Source organism: Platalea leucorodia (assembly GCF_965183815.1).
Source record: "Platalea leucorodia genome assembly, chromosome: 8".
NCBI lineage: Eukaryota > Metazoa > Chordata > Aves > Pelecaniformes > Threskiornithidae > Platalea > Platalea leucorodia.
Genome location: NC_138830.1, coordinates 47,089,794 through 47,110,188, shown reverse-complemented (window position 1 = coordinate 47,110,188; position 20,395 = coordinate 47,089,794). Strand labels below are relative to the sequence as shown.

Below are 20,395 nucleotides of genomic sequence, written 5' to 3'. Positions count from 1 at the left end.
AGAGAAAATATCAAGACAAGCGTTGACACAAAACACTGCACAACTTTAGAAAACGTTTCAGTAGAAAAATGCTTGCCACTAAACGCCCCCACACATCTCCAAAGCACAGCAGAAGTGCTATCTACGCCCTCCATAGAGGGCATCTCTGTGTAAGGATTTTCACAAATCATCACCAGAAAACAGACTGAGCAGAGAAAGTATCAACTTACTAATAAACATAGTGATTCATTTAGAGTCCTTAACTGAAATTTTTATCCTCTTTGTATCCTGTCAGGTGGCACTGGAAGGTTCAAAGGCTCTCTAATATTTTCCCAGTTTAGTTCTCTCTCTCCAAGCACAAGCCCCAATTGAATTACATCAGAGAGCACTCTAGCGCTTAGTGTGCACAGCACTGAACTGACAAAAAGCACAATCCCATGGGGTGCAAATTCTGATAGCCTGTTGTTTTTTTGCAAGTCAATTCACGGTCAAAAGCTGAAAACTGAGCTGACAGCATATATGATTAGTAGAAAATTAAATCATGATTACTTGCAACTGTAACCTGTAGTATTTCTTGGAAAGATCAACACTTGTCCGTCCTTTCTGAAATGGATAAGACCACAAAATTAAATTCCAGTGATTACCCATTTTTTTTACTCCACTCAAAAGACAGTTAATTTCTTCAGTTGTGAAATCTTTTCGGGTTCTTCTTCTCTTGTTTAAAGTTCTTGTGTTAACGCCCATGGAATATGTTTCATTGTTCTGCAAATATTTATTTTGGTGTAATTAAAAAATATGTAAATTTACATACTATTTCACATTTGGAAGTAGCGCATTATTACTGACAATACAATCTTAAGTAGTTCTAAAGAAATGATCGCTTTGTCAAGATAACAGTGGTTCTTCAAGATTTCTTCACTGTCACCCACTTACTGAAATACAGTATTTTTCCATGACCTTTACCTTCATTTCTGTCGTGCCTACGTACTTTATACCTTTAGTATGTTTATTCCTTTAGGTTTCTGGTATTTCTACACTATGCAAATTTTCATTAGTGCAGGAAAGAGCATACCTCCGCATCCATTATTCAGAAAGAACTGTCAGTTGAAAAATGCTTAACTCACTTCAGGAATAAATCAGTGTGACTGGAGTAGAATCACCAGAGAGGAATATTTTTTAATAAGGCTCACTTTGCTACTGGGCTCCTGTTAAAGGTGACTTAAAACGAAATTATGCAATTCACAGAGATTTTATCTGGACATTTATAAATACATGAGTGTATGATTAGGCTTTGCATAACTAACCTCATCTTTGTCAAGTGAGTATTTGCAATTTTCTTTTAAGCGCTGACATTGCTGGTTGCACATTTCTTTGACTCTTTGTCTCTTCAAGTTAGCATCTTGGTTTTTTTGGAAAGCTATGAAAGTGTGAACAAGGCCACCTCTTAGTTACTTTAAACTGAGATCTACTGTAAAACTGAATATAGTGTTGTAAAGGGACGCTTCTTCTAATGAACTTGAATATGTGAATGTTGCTTTATTAGTAACATTTTCGTTACATCTTTTTCTCATCATTGACATTAACACATGAGGATTATTTATGCATTGGAAGCAACTAGCAAATAACAGGAATGAACTCAAACATCAATAATACTACGGTTGAAGGTACAAGAATATATCTAGATAAAGGTCTTAGCCATTCGTCTCCAATAGCAAGCACAGGTGCTTTTCTCAATGCCCTGACCTAAATGCAAAACTTGATCTTTAAGTTATGCTTATTACAGAATTAACTTTCTGGTAATACTCACACTTTTCATACGTAGGTATCAAGTTATAGTCGTCAATCAACCTAGTATTTTTACTATGTTCATCTCTATTTGAAGTATCAGATTTGTTTTTTCTAATTGGAGTCAAAAGAATATCTTAAAAAAAAACAAACAAGAAAACATTATGCATCTTTCTTAAAAAAAAAAAAAAAAACACAGGTAATGTTTTAGGAATTAAAATTTAAGAGAGAACCATCTTTTGAGCCATACTACTATCTGGTCTTGGAAGAAAGACTGAAAAATTCAGTTTACTTTAGAAAATGTTTACTTGCTAAAGGTAATATATTAGTGTAATGGGCTCGTGAGACGAAATGAAGTTGGGTGCTTTTTTTAAATTTTAAAAGACCTCCATGGCTATCATAGCCAAATTAATTAATTTCTGAATCTTAAGGGGGGGAGGAGAATAATAAAAAATATTAATCTACTAGCTTCTAGCAGAAATTAATTAAATAAAATAACAATGTAAACAAGTTTTTTGGAAATAAGAGACTAAAAATAAATTCCTGATGGGTGGGCTGATTTTTGAAAAGAAAATGTTTTTTAAAGTAGTATTAATGTTTTAGAGTTTAAGTACTGATTTAAAGGGCTGCTTCAGCCTACTTCAAAAATTTCTGGTCATCAATCATAAGAAACAGTATTGGTTACTAGCTGATGAATGTCATAATGTATGACTGTAGTTGGAGCTCTGCAGGATGTACCCACAAACACCACATTCTGAAGAAAATTCCTTGTGAATTATGTAAAAAATATGTATCTGCAGAGTAAGGAAAAAAATTATAACCATTAACTTTTTTGCTACAGAATAAAATACTGTAAAAGATATGTACTCTGCTATTTACAAATGGACAGTTGCTGTGTATTATAAAGAATACCAGTTTTTATGGGCAACTGATGGTTCTGTAAACACAGGGTTCCTAAACTGCACTGCAGAAACTGGTGGAATTTATATTCACTTTTCCATCTCTACCCTGTTAATAACATCTTATTCAACACCTCATAATAGAGGACAGGTAAAAGTACTCCTGTACTTAATTTTCTGATCGGTTGTTTTCAGTTACTTGCTCTAGTATTGTTGTACACGTTAAGGTTTACCCTTTTAGCTATTTAGCACACAGAGACCCAAGTCCTTAGCAGAGCTCCAAGCAGGAACAGAAACAGGTCTAATAGGGTAACAGGGCCATAACTGTATAATAGTGTGATGCTGAATCCAGGAACAGGCAGCCGTACTGTGTTCTGATGCTGACTATGCCTCTCCCTTTTAAAAATTAATGCCACAAAACTGAAAAAGAGCAGATGGCACGGAAGTAACCCTGACAGGATTCAAAGCAGTATCTACGAAGCAAGTGCCAGATAGCTTTGTTGTGAACTAATGTGCATAACACAATTTCATGATTACAGAATATGCATTTTCTGGCCTATTAAAATACAGATTTTTCACAGAATCCACAGAAAAAAAAAACAAACCCAAAACATAATTCCCTATCCACAGCCTCCCGTGGTAAAGTCCTGCAAAATAATTGCTTAGACATTAAGGGCTTTGTGCATTATTTTCCAAACCAAGCCCTTACTTTGGAAACTATCCTTTTTGCTCCTAAAAGTTGATATTTCCGTATGCAGTCTTTTTTTCTTCACTGGGGTCAGCAGTATTCCTGGAAAATATAAGATGGACACCAGTACAAATGCCAGTAAGTAATAACTGTTTAATTTTCAAAATGCCTCCTTTAAACCAGAAAAATATAGGATGTGCTTTTATTTAATTCATTAAGAATTACAAGCCTCTTACATCCATAAGTATGTAATATTAGAATGAAATGACCTTGTTATGATGTCATACATCCATTCACACTTACTTCAACTTAATATATTCCCTTCTGTTAGTACTTGACTAACTTTGGCAAACAGGACAGAGTCTCATCAAAGCCTATCATGAGGATATATCACTACTCCCAAGAAATACACAAGATCCTCAAAACAGAAGCATCTAGTTCTGACCTCACTTAGTACACATTACTGGTAAATAAAATCAAATGAGTGAGTTTACAAGAGCAGGACAATCAGAATCAGACCAAAAAAAGTTCAGAATTTAAATACGATTTAAAACAATAGTTACAACTATTAAAAAAAAAATCATAATTACTCTCATGAGTTGCATATCTACTGTTGTTACAAGCAGCCAATTTGCGAAGTTCCTTTTTATATCTTTCTTCAGCTTCTAGAATGACTTTGTGACGGTCACACTGGTATGGACAACTTTGCAACATCTTGGTAAAGGTTTTACTATTGAAGGACAGTCCTCCTGCTGTACAACCTGGAAAAACAAAAAGTAGGATATTGTAGAAACAGCAAGCACAAACACTATGGAAGGCATCACAAAGTCCAGCATTTTATTTTGCTCGCTATGATCTACAATTTGACCTCCAGTCTTCCATATATGCATCTCAAAAGAGGTTACACTTTTATGTATCTTCTTGAAAATACTTATTTCTTGTTTTGTACTTGCTCTCTCTCTCTCTCAAAAAAAGTATTTTCAGCATGACCTATGGGACCAAGTTATACTGCATTTCAACTCTGGAAGTACTAATGAGGCATGGATCCTCTACAGAAGCAAAAATCAGTGGGATGGGAAGAAAGGGGCCTCAGTTCCCTTTGCACATTTATCCAGGAGCCAAAATATAAAAGATGTCTTTGCTATACTTTGAAACTTTCTCTGTGTTGTAACAAGTATCTGTATTAACCTGAATAGATGATAAGTCTAGCTTAGGTATGAATTTCCTCACAGGAAGACTTCCTGTTTGTTTTTGAGGACATTCCTAGGGTAATTTATGGTTTAGTTATTCTTGGATGTTCTCACAGTTCGTTACATCAGCTGAGGAACTTCTGCACTGTGAGGAATTATAAGAAGGGCACTGGCACACATCTGCAATATTCTAGCCTAAGATAAGGCAGTGCTAAAGCTCAGGTTGAATTTAGTTTGTCAACTTAGGTTCATATGCCTAAACGATGTTCAAAGGTGGGTTATGGGCTGCCTTTTTTTTTTTTTTTTTTTTTTTTTGTGCTTTTGGTGTTTTGTTTGGGATTTTTTTGGTTTGTTTTTAATAAAGAGACACAGGCTTGATTACAAAATCCACTTACACATCCTTAGTACCAGCAGCGTTCTTATAACCTACTAATAGACCGTGTTCAGGAAGTAGCAGATGGGGTAACCGAGGGCTGCAATCATGGATTACTATAAAACTGACTGCCTGTACTTAATAGCAGTAAGGCAGAGAAAAGAGAAGAGCTGCAGAATAGTTAGGAGGCATAGCAGGGGAATACATGAGGGAACTGAGCAGGGCTACATGTTGTTCCTCCCTCTTTCCAATCAGAGAATGGAGGAAAACACCCACTCTTAAGTATCCTTGTAAGTAGCGTGTCATCTTTTAAGTTGTTGTATATGCTGTTAGTAAACCCACATTAAGAAAAGATACATAGACCAAAACTGGAATATGTAAGCTTTATTTCAATATTTATGTTTTATTTTAGGGGCAGAAAAAGGAAAGGAAGCAGTTAAGAATTACAGAATAGGTAATCGGATAGATGTGTTAAAGTTTCTGTAATGTCAGCTCACTTACTGCGTTGCTAACTCTTTAAGGCTTCTTTTATGGACTCAGGAAAGAAAGACCTAAGATAATATTTACCTAAACACCTTAAATCTGCCATTTTATGGGATGCAGATGTAGTTGAAGTAGTTTTTTCTTTCTTGGTCATCTCTGAGTAGAATGAATGTTGATCTAAATTAGGAGGGAAAAAACCCACTGAGAAAATGCAACCTATCCTTTGCCATGGTAATCGTGCATCAGCATACCTATATTCAATTGTATTTTCTATTTGTAGATTATTAAAGTTTAATTTACATAACAGCAGAAAATCCAAATGAAATTCCTGAAGTTAAATGGATCGCATCTATATTTTTGTAAATCCAGAATAATTATATTTAATTCAGAGCTTTTTCATCCCTCTCCCAAAGCATATTACTTCAACTTGAACACAGCAAAATAACCCTGTAAACTTACATTGCTTAACTAAGCCCTATAAACTTTATTTATATTTGGAATCAGATGCTGAAAAATGTGATGTACTAGAATAATAGTTATTCTCCATTTAAATAGATATAACCTGGAGATCAGCTTGGTCACCTGTAAAGCTACCATTCTGGCAAATACTAATCTAATGAATAATTTTTATAAATTAACGGGAAACTAAATTACAAATAAAGATTTGATTGAAGAGATCCCAATTCTGAAATAAATATATCAGACTAAGAAGATCACTGCAAATCTGAAAAACATTTATCTTAAACACATGTTCAACATGTAGGAATAGCTTCAGGCAAAAGTCGCTCTCGCAGGTAGGTTCTATCCCAAATCTTACAAGTACAGAACAAAACCAGCATCCTTACGCATTTTCTATTAATGGCTTTCATTGTTCAATATGGATTGCATCCAGACTAAACTTAAAACATTTATCTCTGACACATTAATTTGAACAGTTAAAATCAGTTAAAAAAGAAAGCTAAAATATGTATTAGAAGAAAAGCAGAATAAATATATTCTTCTGGTAAAATTGTATACAATATAAAATTCCAAAACTATGCAAACAGTTAAAGGGTATTATACATAATATACTTTGTCATATAGTGATGTATAACATCTGATAAAAAGTAGTGATAAAAGTACACAAAGCTAATTAAAATCTCATTAAGAACAAAATTATTTAAGAAAGGAATATGTTTAGCTATTTGTACCTGATGTGCATGTTTGTTTCATATTTTTAACAATCTCTGCTGGTTGTTTAAATAAGTGTTCACTGGGAAGATCAAAATGTGAACAAATTAAAAAAATAATCAAACTTCACAACATACATTTACCTGTAAATTAATACACACATTCCAAAGGCAAAACAATAACCACAGTAAATATGTGAAAGATAAAACTCTAAAAAATTATTCTAATTATCCCAAGTTACTGGGGTGGTAGTATCCAGCATATAATCACTGTGTGTTAGAAACCTGTTTACCAGAGATCTGTGATTAGCATTCCTTGCAGTGCTGTTCAGAATGTCTGTTCCAGCGTTTGGAATGCAGTGCTTTCAAGGGATGCTGGTTTCCAGAGTCATTTGCAATTCCCGTTCACGTAAAGATTACTTAGTACACATAAAACTTTCACAAGGTCTTCAAAATGCTGTGGCCCTCACTGGATGTAGCAATTACTCTAAAAGGTAATCGATTTTCTTCTTTTCTTACACTGGTTAACTTTTATGCAACCAACATGCTCCTACGATATGGTGATCATACATTTTTCTGTCATTGACTACTTCTGAATGCTGCAGGAGCAAGGAGCCTAATCCATGGTTATGCTTGGGTAACTCCTGTTTTCACACAAACACATATGCAAGGAAAGACCTTTTTTTCCAGCAGAAAATTAATTTCTTAATAGTTCTCTGTTTCAGAGGCCAGAACAACAACTAAAGAAGCTCTGTGAAATTGTGCTGATCAGCAGCAAAGTAAAATTTACCTGAATGTACCATGGAAAATATCCCAGGCTCTTGATAATTTCTGTGGTAGTTGCAAAGTTACAATATAATGCATGCAAGGAAACTGCATAGGAGCAGGGTCCAGCCAGCCACATAAAAAAAGCACAATAAAAATGTGGAACTCGCAGTTTTGTTTATACTCTGTCATTGCCTGTCTTGACAGATATTCCAGATATAAATTCAAGATAACGGAATCTGTATTTATCCTTGCAAGTTGCCTATAATTAATTTTTTGTTTATCAGTAGGAAAGATAACCATAAGAAGCAAAAGAAAAAGAGGAAAATAAGCATTGGTGTGAGAGCAACAAGCAAGAGAACAGTGAATGACTAAACAAGGCTGTATCTTTCTCTTCCCACGCAGGAAAGCAATTGAATATGAGGGGAGAAAAGCGGGGGGTGGGGGTGTGTGAAGCTTTTTTCCCTAGTTTGTAGGCACTCCAATTTCAATTTTTTGCAGAGCAGTTCCGTAACTGCTGTCTTCCTAGTGAGTGCATATTACAGGAGGCTTTGTGGTTTCATCCAAACCAATAGGTCAAATCTTGATCTACTGAATCAGTGAGAATTTTGAGGCAAAAACTATGGATGCTGTTTCATCCCTATGTTGAAGGCAGAACGTGGCCTGTAACAGGCGCTCTATACAATCCATCAGAAGCCTACCATTCACAGAAAAAGATCAGAAGCTTTTATTACTACAACGTCTATAATTTTTCATCTGTGATGTCAAAAACACTTCCACAAAATATTCTCTAGTGAGCCACCAAAAGGCTACATATTTTCACCAGAAGAAAAAGACATCGTTAGTAACAGGTAATTCAAAAGTCTGACATTCAATTTGGAAATTACTAAAGAAAAGCAACGTAGTATTTCTGCTTAGGTGTAAGATACTTACCTTACTTGAAGAGTAGACTGATCTTTTACACAAGCAGTTTTTTCATTTATATTGTGACTTTGAAGTACACTGTCTGTTTGCAGTTCATTAACCGAACATGGAATATTACTCTGTTCACTTTGTCTAGTAGAAGCATTTACTGGATCCATAGGGTTCACTATTTCATTTTTCAGTGGAGAAGAATTTACAGACGGAGCAAGAACCTGATCATCTGACTTAGAGGTCAACTGAGGACAATGTACTTCTTCATGTGGTCTTTCTATATAAGTTTTTGGATCAGCAGGATTCACTTCATGGTATTTTGATGCTTCAATATTGGCTTCTGAAGATCTGTCTACAAATACTCTTCCTTGCACTCGTTCCTGTATTGAAAAATACTAGTTAGCAACTCTATGAGCTCTATGAAAATATTAAATCTAGTAACAAGATTAACTAGGATAGACCAGTCTAACTCTGAAGGTAAAGCAAATTGCAGAGAAGCTTCAAAAACCCCTGACTGAGTTGAGAGCCAACAAGACAGCAGTGCTGCTGAAGGTGTTGAAGGGGGAGTTATTAAGTGATAGTTCCAGGCTGAAGCAATGGATTTGCTGCTATTAGAATCATAGAATCATTTAGGCTGGAAAAGACCCTTAAGATCAACCAAGTCCAACCGTTAACCTATCACTGCCAAGTCCACCACTAAACCATGTCCCTAAGCACCACATCTACCCGTCTTTTAAATGCCTTCAGGGATGGGGACTCAACCACTTCCCTGGGCAGCCTGTTTACTTTCTGTTTCTCCCTAAACTCTGGAAAAATTTGCTTAGTTTTATCCTACTTTGGTAAATAGGCCAACCTCATCATGTTCTTTTTCAATCAAATTTATTCTGTGTAAAATTTCTTTTGCTTTCTTCCAGTAGTCTTGTAGACTTCTTTTTCTGACTTGCACGTCCAACTCTTCTGCATTGTTCACGTTTAATGAATTATCATTTATTTTCAGGGACAATTGTTCAGCTTTATAAAATATAAAACAATATTAATATTCCAAATTTTATCAATGAACACCTTAATAACTATTTATTACATTTTAGTATGTTGAGGAACAGCCCCAATAATTTAATGCAAAATATAACCACTGAATAATAATTTTATATAACTTAATTTACACTTACACATAAACGTTAATATGCTTCAAATATAAACTGCAATTACAACAGGTGAACTTGCAATTATAGTTACTATAAGCTGTTTACACAAAGATGCTGTGCTCTAAAAATGACTTTATCATGCACTTAATCCTAAGTCTATAGGTCCTTTACCAGTATGAGTCTCTTTTTTTTTTTTAAAACAACTCCATATTAATGGACACTGAAAATCACCACACCCCTTCAATCTTAAACAAAACTCTCAGTTATGTTTTCAGTACAAAAATGTAGATACATGCTTTTTACCAATTATCAATTGCATAATACCTTCCATGCTTTAGAGATTAAAGGACAAGGTGTCTTTCTGTTTCACTAGTGGTATTACACAGTTCATTACAAAAAACTTAAATAGGATACTTCAAAATATAGCCTACTTAAAAATAAAGATCAAGATTTTTTTAATATTGCAAAATAATTGTAGTCATGGTGATTTCAGGCTTGATTATCTACTGGTTTACTTTCTATATACAATGGTACATACCCAGGAATAGAGTACCAATTGCATGTTAAATGGCAACGTTAATATTTTGCACATAATTTAGACACAGGAAAGCTTTTAAGAACTGGCCCTACATACATAGGTTTCACAAATGCATTATTGCAACATCGCTTCAATTTTTACTTTTCTTTTTTCTGCCCAAATGCCATAATCAGTCCATGGTGGCAAATATGCAACTTTTCTGCAGAAAACAAACATCTCTTGGAGTACAATGAATTACAAAGCTGCTACAGTTAAAATAATTTAGAAAGTCAACAGAACTTAAAGATGGAAATCATCTCTGTAATTTTTAAAGCAATAACAGTAAGCTTACTCATTTGTTTGCAGTTTTGCAGCACAAAAGTAGCAGCTTTGTTTAGTTCCTCATCCTGAGACTCGGTTAATACCTGAATCATAAGCGGAAGACCATTGTTCTGGAGCAGTTCACATTGGTTTTCTTCTAAAATAGGATATTGTGAAGGAACATAGTTTGGTTTCAGCACATGCACACTTAATCTTACAGTAATTTTAGAAACTAATATTAGTAACTTTCAGGGAAATTCTGAAAAAGAGATTTTCATTATGGATCCAAGCATGCTGTAATGACCTGCTACCTGGGTTGCAGCAGAAGCGCTCTAGATCACACAGGATGATTTGACCATAGCTCAAAGTTCTTGTAAGAAAACTGAAGGAGGACTGAGACAAGTTACAGGATAGAAATCCAAACTCATTTAATTGTTGCCTAAAATATTTGAATTATGGCTTCTGTATTTCTTTTCCTCTGGTATATACTCCTGAAGTATATACGCTTCATTTATGTAAGCCTTGAGATGCAAAAGTATCAAAAGCTTAAAGTTTATAATTAGCAAAAATCTAATAAAATTAGTTTAATCCTGGTCTAGCTAATCTGTCCCTCCTCATTAACTATGTAATTAGCTCAATTTTTTTATTGTGATCTGATTTGCAGTATGGATTCATAAAACTGACAACTTTCTAAAAATAGTTCTTTGTTGTCTAAACTTAATAAAACAATGGAATCAACAAATGAAATATGATTATTTTGTCAGTGTTGACGTTTTAAGGGAAACTTTTATTCTGTTGGTTTAATCATATTTCAATTTGAAAGACATTTTCCATTAAGCTTTGTTTCAATTAATTCTTTATGAAAAAGTATCTTTTAAAACATCAGCTTTATGACCTACTGAGCTAACTATTGAACTTGTTATTGACATTTAGAGGATGATAATCAATCAGGATTTTTTTTAACATAATCCCTTTTTCTTGTGTGTCTGAACATACATGAGAAAAGACAGTATAAATAAAAAATGATCCGTATCTTGCAACTTGCCATTCTGTTTGCTTGTACTACCATAAAACACCAAATTAAGTGTTACATTTTCACCAGATACACTCAGGAAAGCCCTGAGGAGCCTGGCAAAAACATTTCAGGGTTACCTACTGCTTATGTTACTTCAAAAACAATACCGTTATATAGCTTTTTAAAAAATTAATAGCTATGTAAACAGTGGACAGAAGCTGTATATATCAAGGTCCATTAAAATAGAGCTCAAAAAGACTTATTTGGTATGTATGTATTGTAGTAGTTTTCAGGTCTGGATTAATTTTACCCTGTGATACCTAAGCCCAGCCCTGAATTCTTGCATAATAGTCTACTTTTTTTAAGCTCTTAAAGATACTATCTGCTAACAGGTTTTAAAATTTAAAGATGGAACATTATAGCAAACATTTTTTTTCTGAATATTAGTATTACATTATTTAATAGAACTTTCACTCATGTTCCAGTTTTGATGAAATTACACCATTGAAGTAGTTAGTGTATGAGAATTTAGCAGAAACTGACAGAAAAAAAAAAAAAGAAAAAATCTTACCACAAACTTCAGTACAGTGTCCAATTGTTAGAATAATACTAATTTTTTCTCCTGTATCCAGAGTGTCATTGGACAGCAGCTTCAGTAGCTCTGACACAGTGTGATACTTTGTCAAGACAACACCCATGGCAGCTATTATGTTAAAAACAATTTGAAGAAAAAGAAACCAGAGAGTAAGTATATAGGCATCACACAAGTATAAAATGCTGTTTTTCAAGGGAACTCTACAGACCTCCACAAGCCTTGGGCCTGCACAGTCCTTCTCTCCTCTCTCTTTCATTTTAACACTTCAAATTACCACATCCCTCCTGGTGCAGTAATTCTGCCCATGCTACTCCCCATATCCAACACTGCCCTTTCTCCCAGATTGTGCTGTATAGAGATGTGGCAGAAGATCTGATAAACAAGGGCTTTGCAATGTGCAAGTTTTGTAGACCTCTGCTGAGTTTCTCCACATCCTTTATCAGCTCCGGAATAGAGCAAGAAAGAGTAGAATAAGATTTGACATATAGTCTACCTGACACAAAAAGAGCTAGAAATGTTTCTGGTAGTGGGCAACCTCTTCCTGACACTGGGAACACCACTGCTAGTACATACATGCTGAAACCTAGTCTTGTCACGTACCAACTTCTTTGAAACTAGGCTCAAAAGTAGTGCAGGTATATGCTTTTAAACTTTTTTCAACTACCGTTAGTGAGCACTTATGGCAGAAGTGTCAAATATAATAATCATGGCCAACAGCACAGATTCATCAGGCTCACAGGTTTCTCAAAATCTTCTGATGGAATACACAAAGACCTCATTAGGATAGCACTATCCAGACAGCAAATGAGAGTAAAGACGCGTTACGCAGACATACCACATTTGTTCAGCTCCATGCCTGAGTTACTAAAGCCTCTTAAAGCTTACAAAGCCTATTAGCTTAGGCATAGACCTACAGAAACACAGCTCTAACTCCAGGATCCAAGATGACTGCCACACCCAGTTCTCAGCTTTACTTACACAAAACTAGCTCTAGTATCTTATTGTTAATTTTCAGTATAGTTTAAATTTCACTATATTTATTTTAGGAACAATGGGAAAATAACCCATCTCAGATAAACTGAACAATTTCCTATATACACATTTGAATTTAAAAAAAATCCGCAATATCAAGTGGGATGTATATAACTTAATTGCCATTTAGTGTCCATTCATACCACTTTTCCACCAAAACCAGACTTTAAAAATTGCATTTTAAAATTGCCATACATAAAAAACAGTAGCGGTCTTTTCACTCACAGTCATTAGCAATGCAGGCATCCAGAGTCTTTGTTACTACTACTGCAAGTTTTGTGCTTGAGTGACTCGTACAGGAATCATGCATAAGCTTGATGAGAACTTTAGCTAATGTATCCAGGCCCCCAACAGAAACAAAATATTTCTGCACATATGCTTAGGGAAAAAAGAAAAAAATGTGTCTTAAATAATACAAGTTGCAAATTGTTTTAGCATTTTATCGGTTAGGCTCATCACAATTTTTCTGTGCATGTATTAATCATTACATTTCCACCCATACAAGAGAAGTTAGATATCTATTAATCTTGACCCTAATACATGCACACAAAGGGCAAACATTATGCCTGAGTTCTACCTAAGTCATTGTTTTCAGAGATGTAATAATGGCTTATATTTGTAAAATACTTTTAATCAAAACAGCTTCCAAATAGTTTTTACTGACCTTACTAAATGTAGTCAGTTTGTGGCTATTTGTGGACTTAAGTGCAAGGCAGTGTAAATAAAGATGGTGGAATATAGTTTTCAGAATAAAAGTTGGAAGAACAGCAAATGAATTTGTAGATAATGACAAAAAGAAATCAAACATTTAACTATCCAATTAAATTTATTTTACAAAAGAATAACTATTTAAAGCTTGAGCTACACTTACAGTTATTTGCAACTGTGAGACCAACAAATGAACAAATAGGACGAACTATCTCAGGCTCTGTGCAACTTTCAAGCCACTCTTTGGCATATGGAAAAACTGAACAGCAAATGTTTTGATTATCTTCTGGAAAAGTAAAAACAAATAACCCCAAAATCAAAATGTAATATGAAATTTCAGTTGAACCGTAAAAATGAAAACAAACTGTTGTCACTTTGGAGAAATATTTTAAACTTTTTTCACAATTTTAACAGCAACACTTACCATTCTGAGGATTGTTAACACAGGCACAGAGAGTACTGCAGACTGAAGACCACAGCTGATAGCACTGATTAGTATTTTCATCTGACAGATTCATCTCAGATGTGGAAAGAGTTGTTCTGTTAAGAACAATGGAAACAAGTCCCAAATAGTCAAGCAAACTTAAGTCCTAAATGGTCTATCATTTTTCTGTTTGAATTGCAACTGTTTGTTTACCTGAATAACTGTAGCAGAAGACCAATGCAGCCTGTATCTCTGACATAGGTTTGCCCACTTTCTAAAAAAGAACACACACACGACTCCGAAGACACATGCAACTTGAGACAAAATCTTAATGTCAAGTTTAATTTACATATATACATTCTATTTCCATTTCCTAAGCATATAGCCCCCCAAAAAACAAATACAAAAATCACACCAACACATTGGCAAAAAATGTTCCATTTCTTTCTACGTCTAGTTTTTTCTATACGTTGTCAGAAACCATTGGTTTGCATTATATTTTTTTTTAAACTATAATTTCATTTTTAGAATTAAAACACTTCCTGCTATTTAAGGAAATCCCAGTGAGTGATGATCTGCTTACACAATTGAGGTTCAGTTACATGCAGCCATTCATCTTTATAAATTAACTTTACCAAAACATTACTTATTGAGTGTTCTGAATTTCTGTACTGCAGATTGGCAAATAGAAAAAAAGTGGTGTTTTAATGCAGAAAAAAAACCCAACTTACTATTATTTGAAACCAGTACTAAGATGACATAAACAGACATTCTTTTCAAGTTCACACCAGAATCCTTATTAATTAAAAATAAAATGAGGTCTTCAAACAATGCAGAAGTACACAAAGTTTGTTGACAATAAACTGAAACCAGAAAATAAAAGCCATTAAGTTCTAAAGCAAGCCATTGATAATCCTAAATTATTTTTGTAATACAGTTAACCAGAGTCTGAGTTGCGTCCAGTATGTGGTGAGTGGAGACAAAACAGGACTATGAAGTGACTGAGGGCTTCCCCCTGCAGCCCGTTCTAAACCAGCCAGGACCTAGGCAAACTTTGGAACAACCTATGAGTGATTTAATACTTGCTGCCGAGGAAGAGAAGTAGTACAGCTGTCTGGTATCATAAAGACATGCTGTCTACACAAATCAAAACAAAACCAAGATTATTTCTTCAAATCTGTGGATGGACAGCAGAACAGTGGCACCTTTACTGCCCCTTGCTCAAGCTGGTAATCTTGTAATCCGATTTTTTGAGACAAAAAAATAATGGAGGCAAAGCACAAGCAGAAGTAATAACATGGGATCATAACTCACTCAAAAATACAAATAATATTACCATTACTCTCTATTATAATTCCTAATGTAAATAAAGCTGCTTCCTTTACTATGCAATGAACACTTGACTTTGCAAGATCATTTATAAACATCAAACCACCAATTTCTCGAAAATATTCGCTTGCTTCACCTATAACAGAAAAAAAGAACAAAAATTAAACTTTCGCTTTTGTTTCTCTGTAAAAATGAAAACCTTCCAAGATTTTATAACTTCTCAAGCCTTATATCCTTTCGACAATTTTTTTTACAGTGACAACCAGCTTAACATATGTTGTGAACATAAATGATTGCATTGTTTCTAAGGAAAAACACTTCTTACTGTTTTGTTGACAAATTGAATAAATAGTGATCAAAGCCTCTTTCTGAGATACAGGGCAGTCCATCTGATATTTAAGACATTCAAGCAGTAAGTTCAGATCTGTTTTCATATCTAAGAGCAAACACAAAAAAACTCATGAAAATTGTTATCTCTTCTTTTTATTAATCTATTTAGTATTACAATAAACCTGCCCAAAAATGTAGTATGTATACGCATTTTAAAGAAAAAAAAAAAAAAAAGAGAAAAAATGGAGCTACACCACTTCTATCCATCTCTAAATAATAAACATACTTAACCTAAAAATATTCCTCTCCATAGTTTGTTATTTGAGCATGATTTCCTTTGCTAAAGTAACAGCCCCCCCTTAATATTTCTGGCCTTTAATTACTAGTAACTGTTAGTAAATGTGCTGTAAATTACTAAATACTAAATTCGCAATTACAAGGTGCATTATGTGTATTTCAGTGAATAATACAGAACTATGAAAATATTCAGAGTGAAAATGCAATTGAAAATCGCAGAGTGAATAGGGAAAGAATCCAACAAAGCAAGGCTTATCATAGAATTGTAGAATCATTAAGGTTGGAAAAGACCCTTAAGATCATCGAGTCCAACCGTTAACCTAGCACTGCCAGGTCCACCACTAAACCATGTCCCTAAGCACCACATCTACCCATCTTCTCAATACCTCCAGGGATGGAGACTCAACCACTTCCCTGGGCAGCCTCTTCCAGTGCCTGACTGCCCTTTCGGGGAAGAAGTTTTTCCTAATATCCAACCTAAACTTCCCCTGGCACAGCTTGAGGCCATTTCCTCTCGTCCTATCACCTGTTACTAGGGAGAAGAGACTGACCCCCACCTCGCTACAGCCTCCTTTCAGGTAGTTGTAGAGAGCAATAAGGTCTCCCCTCAGCCTCCTCTTCTCCAGACTAAACAACCCCAGCTCCCTCAGCCCCTCCTCACCAGAGTTGTGCTCCAGACCCTTCACCAGCTTCGTTGCCCTTCTCTGGACACGCTCCAGCACCTCGATGTCCTTCCTGGGGTGAGGGGCCCAACACTGAACACAGTACTCGAGGTGCGGCCTCACCAGTGCCGAGTACAGGGGCACTATCACCTCCCTGGTCCTGCTGGCCATGCTATTCCTGATACAAGCCAGGATGCCATTGGCCCTCTTGGCCACCTGGGCACACTGCTGGCTCATGTTCAGGCGGCTGTCAACCAACACCCCCAGGTCCTTTTCCGCCAGGCAGCTCTCCAGCCACTCCTCCCCCAGCCTGTAGCACTGCATGGGGTTGTTGTGACCCAAGTGCAGGACCCGGCACTGAGCCTTGTTGAACCTCATACAATTGGCCCCAGCCCATCGATCCAGCCTGGCCAGGTCCCTCTCTAGAGCCTTCCTACCCTCCAGCAGATCAACACTCCTGCCCAACTTGGTGTCATCTGCAAACTTACTGAGGGTTGCTATAGGATATTTAGTTACGGAAGACTTAATCACTTACCACAGCAGCTAGAATCTTGAATCAGGTTGTTAGGTTAGTAAGGTAACAAAAGGATTTTCTGGGCACCTACATACAACCCTAGGTAGGTAAACAACTTTGAAAATCTGTTTCTTAGTCTTTTGGGTATAATAAAAAGCCTTATTTGATAATTATTTGCAACAGTAACAGCAGATACTGTATATTTGAAACACTTTTAAGATTTAGTATTTCTTAAAGAAGTTAAAATACAATAAAAATGTGGGTAAATATTAGCAAAAAAAAGTTACTTTGTGGTGGTATTATTTACTATTTGAAAGTTTGTCATTAGATTTGCCCTTTAGCTATCCAATAAAGAATCCAAAAAATTTGGCAACAAGGAAAAAGAGTATTTCCCTGACAGGTCACCACCCCATGACAGACCTATCACAGTCTACTAAAACTTTGTAAAATTGATGCAGATAATAAATGACAAATTATATTAGGTATCTTACCACATTGTTTTTTCTGCACCTTTTGAGGTTCCATTTTTTATTGCCTCTTTGTTCTTGTTCTACAATGGCAAGGAAAAAGTGTGTTGTTTTCTGTTCAGATTAGTAGTATTGATAGCATCATATGCAGTATAAATTAAATAATTTTTCTTAAAATACACTCTTTCCAGTTTTCTGGTGTTACTCTATCATCTGACACGCACGGAGTTTAATATGCTCTTGCATGGCAAAGATTTCCTTTGGAAATAGAGTATTTTATAGTAACACTGCATTTGTAACTATTGTGTTGTTATCTTTTGAAAGTTAACATTTTGCAGAAAACAGGTGATATCATGTTACCATTGTGGGGCACTAAAAATGTCCGTCATTAAAAATATACCTAGCTCTGTTTCATTTATCACAATAAATCTGATCCAATTTTCCTTACAATAGGTTGCCAACTTTGTCATCACCCAACAGCTGGCAGTAAGATCACCAAGTAATGTTATGTAGAGGATCTAGTATCTGACATCCACTATAAAACATTCAGCCTCCTACCGCTACTCAGTGAGCCACTAAACCGTAACTATGTTGGTTTATTGGTATTGATAAAAGCAAAGACAATGAGCATGAACTGAGACATTATTTCTTAAACTAAGAATTTATTTTAGTTCACCAAAGAAATTATCACATTACACAAACCATGTAAACCAGAAAAACCCACACCATTGATTCTACATAAACCTAATGTGCCAGCATTTGAGAGTTAATTGAACAGCAGAGTGGAATCAGGTTTGGAAGCAGAAAGATGGTCCTTTAACCATGCTCCAAGTCCCAAACACAAAAGGTTGATGCAAGCATCACAGTAACCTATTTCAATCTGTCAAAAATTATTTAGCTCCATGTAGAAACTTTAAATCAGTGATAAATCCAGCTTAATAATGGATTAGTTATCCTTCCAAAGTAGAGCAAAGGCTCTAAGAAATATCAGTGTCGTCTTAATGAAGACAGCCAGCCCTGCTTTCCATTTAGAGTCACTGACTGTCCCCATTCCTTCGCCGCTTCCATTAGTTCAGATGCTCCATATGGATCCTTACAGTAGCATTGGTGAAGCATGTGTTTTGAGAGGGAAAGTTTAAAGAGAGTTCATCTTCCTTTACCGTTTCAGAAGTGATAATATATATGCATTTCATTATTTTTTGCAAATCTAACCCTGCCACAATAGTGGAAATCTTGCAAGTCTTCCTCACCTTCTTTTGCCCTTACTGATACCACCCTACTAGCCTAAAAGAAAACAAAAACTACTTATGTGTTCCTTAACAAAAGAAAGGCTGTAAAAATGAGCTCACTTTGGAGCTAATCTCAGTTCAGTAAAGTTTAATTAAATACACATTTATACAATTAAAGAGCCTTTAATATAAGAAGCACGCTTTTTTTAAACACTATAGAAAGATGTGTCTTGACCTTAACCAGATCTTTTTCTTTTGCAACATACAGAAGGTACACAAAGTAGTGTTTACAAGCCAGCCTATATTAAAATGCAAATAGCTCAACTCTGTTATTGCATCACAGGGCAAAGATGAAAAGATAAGTAACAGGATTTGCTGCAACAGACTTCTGGCAAATGTTTCATGTAAAAGAAACCAGATTACCTCTTCCCCACCGGTTATGGACAGCAACGCAGTAACATCCCTTCAAACCTCAAAAAAAAGAGTCTTAAAAAAAGTGCAGATATATTCGTTTGTTCAGCAGCATTAGAGCACACGGCTTGAAGATTCAGAGAGACGAACACCGCAGGTTAGCGCAGCTCACCTGGAGGCGGTCGGGAGCGTCCCGTCAGTCGGGGCCTGGGCTGCCACTCGCCCCTGCGCGGCCACACCAGGATGGAAACAGCCGGGCTCAGGGCTGTTCTTCCTTTCCAAAACCCAGTGGTCAAATCCCGTACAATGGAAGACGTCTGGATTGTTGGTGCCCCATTGAAACCAAAATTCACACCAGCAGCTCAGGATGCATCTGCTAACTTTTGAGAAACGCTCTTCAGTGTAACAGGCCTTTGAAGTCTTCCAGTGCTATTTTAGCATTCATCCCATCCCCTCCGCCCTCTCAAATGAGCCATGTATAATTTATAGTTCATTTTCAGAGTTTGACTTTGAAGTAGAAGTCTTAACGAGTACCCCAGATCCTCCCAAATATAAAAAGGAAAGAACATGTAAAAGATTTAAAAAAAAGAAAGGGGGGAGGGGGGGCAACAGTCTAAAGATGAAACGGCAAAAGCATTCTTCTGGCAGCTTTTGGGAAGGGTGGGAAATATCCAGAGGATGGGAAGTGGGGCACGGATTAGGTACCTGTTGATCCGGCGGCGGGAGTGCTCTGCTCACCACGAAGGCGGCCCCGGGCGCCGCCCGCCGGCCTGAGGGGAGCGAGCCGGCCGCCGCCCTCAGCCGCGCGCCCTTCCCGCCGCGCCGCGCGCGGCCGTTAGCCCGGGCCCGGCCCCTCAGGAGGCAGCCGCAGCCAGCGCCAGCGGGGCCGGGCGGCGCCGGCAGCCGCGGCCCCTCTCGGGCCGGCAGCGGGCCGTGCCTTCTAACCTCCGCCCAGCGCCGTCCCAGCCTCGGCGGGGCTCCGGGCCAAGGCCGGGGGGAGATCGCTCGGCTTTCAATGCGGCTCAGTTTCCATACTCTGCATTTTGGAAACTTAACGACGCCACAAAAAGCCATCACTTGACATTCGCCAGACACAAAGGGTGCAGGAAAAAGAATCTTTTACTAGATGAATACAGCTGAGAGAACCAAGCTT

The 20,395-nt window shown here is 36.5% G+C and overlaps 1 protein-coding gene across 1 annotated transcript; it reads right to left on the bottom strand.

Moving 5' to 3' along the window:
- Positions 1 to 513: 513 nt before the first annotated feature.
- Positions 514 to 19,832, bottom strand: TERB1 (telomere repeat binding bouquet formation protein 1; the record flags this gene model as incomplete). Its single annotated transcript, XM_082319076.1, is given in 21 exon segments — positions 514 to 741; positions 1,284 to 1,396; positions 1,787 to 1,900; positions 3,373 to 3,453; positions 3,942 to 4,112; positions 5,482 to 5,574; positions 6,860 to 6,872; positions 6,876 to 6,966; positions 8,265 to 8,626; positions 9,100 to 9,257; positions 10,261 to 10,386; positions 11,816 to 11,947; positions 13,097 to 13,249; positions 13,743 to 13,865; positions 14,004 to 14,119; positions 14,217 to 14,277; positions 14,735 to 14,866; positions 15,340 to 15,468; positions 15,658 to 15,768; positions 17,627 to 17,685; positions 19,415 to 19,832. Coding segments are annotated over 20 exon segments (2,541 nt in total). The 5' UTR covers positions 17,661 to 17,685; positions 19,415 to 19,832.
- Between the last annotated feature and the right edge of the window lie 563 nt (positions 19,833 to 20,395).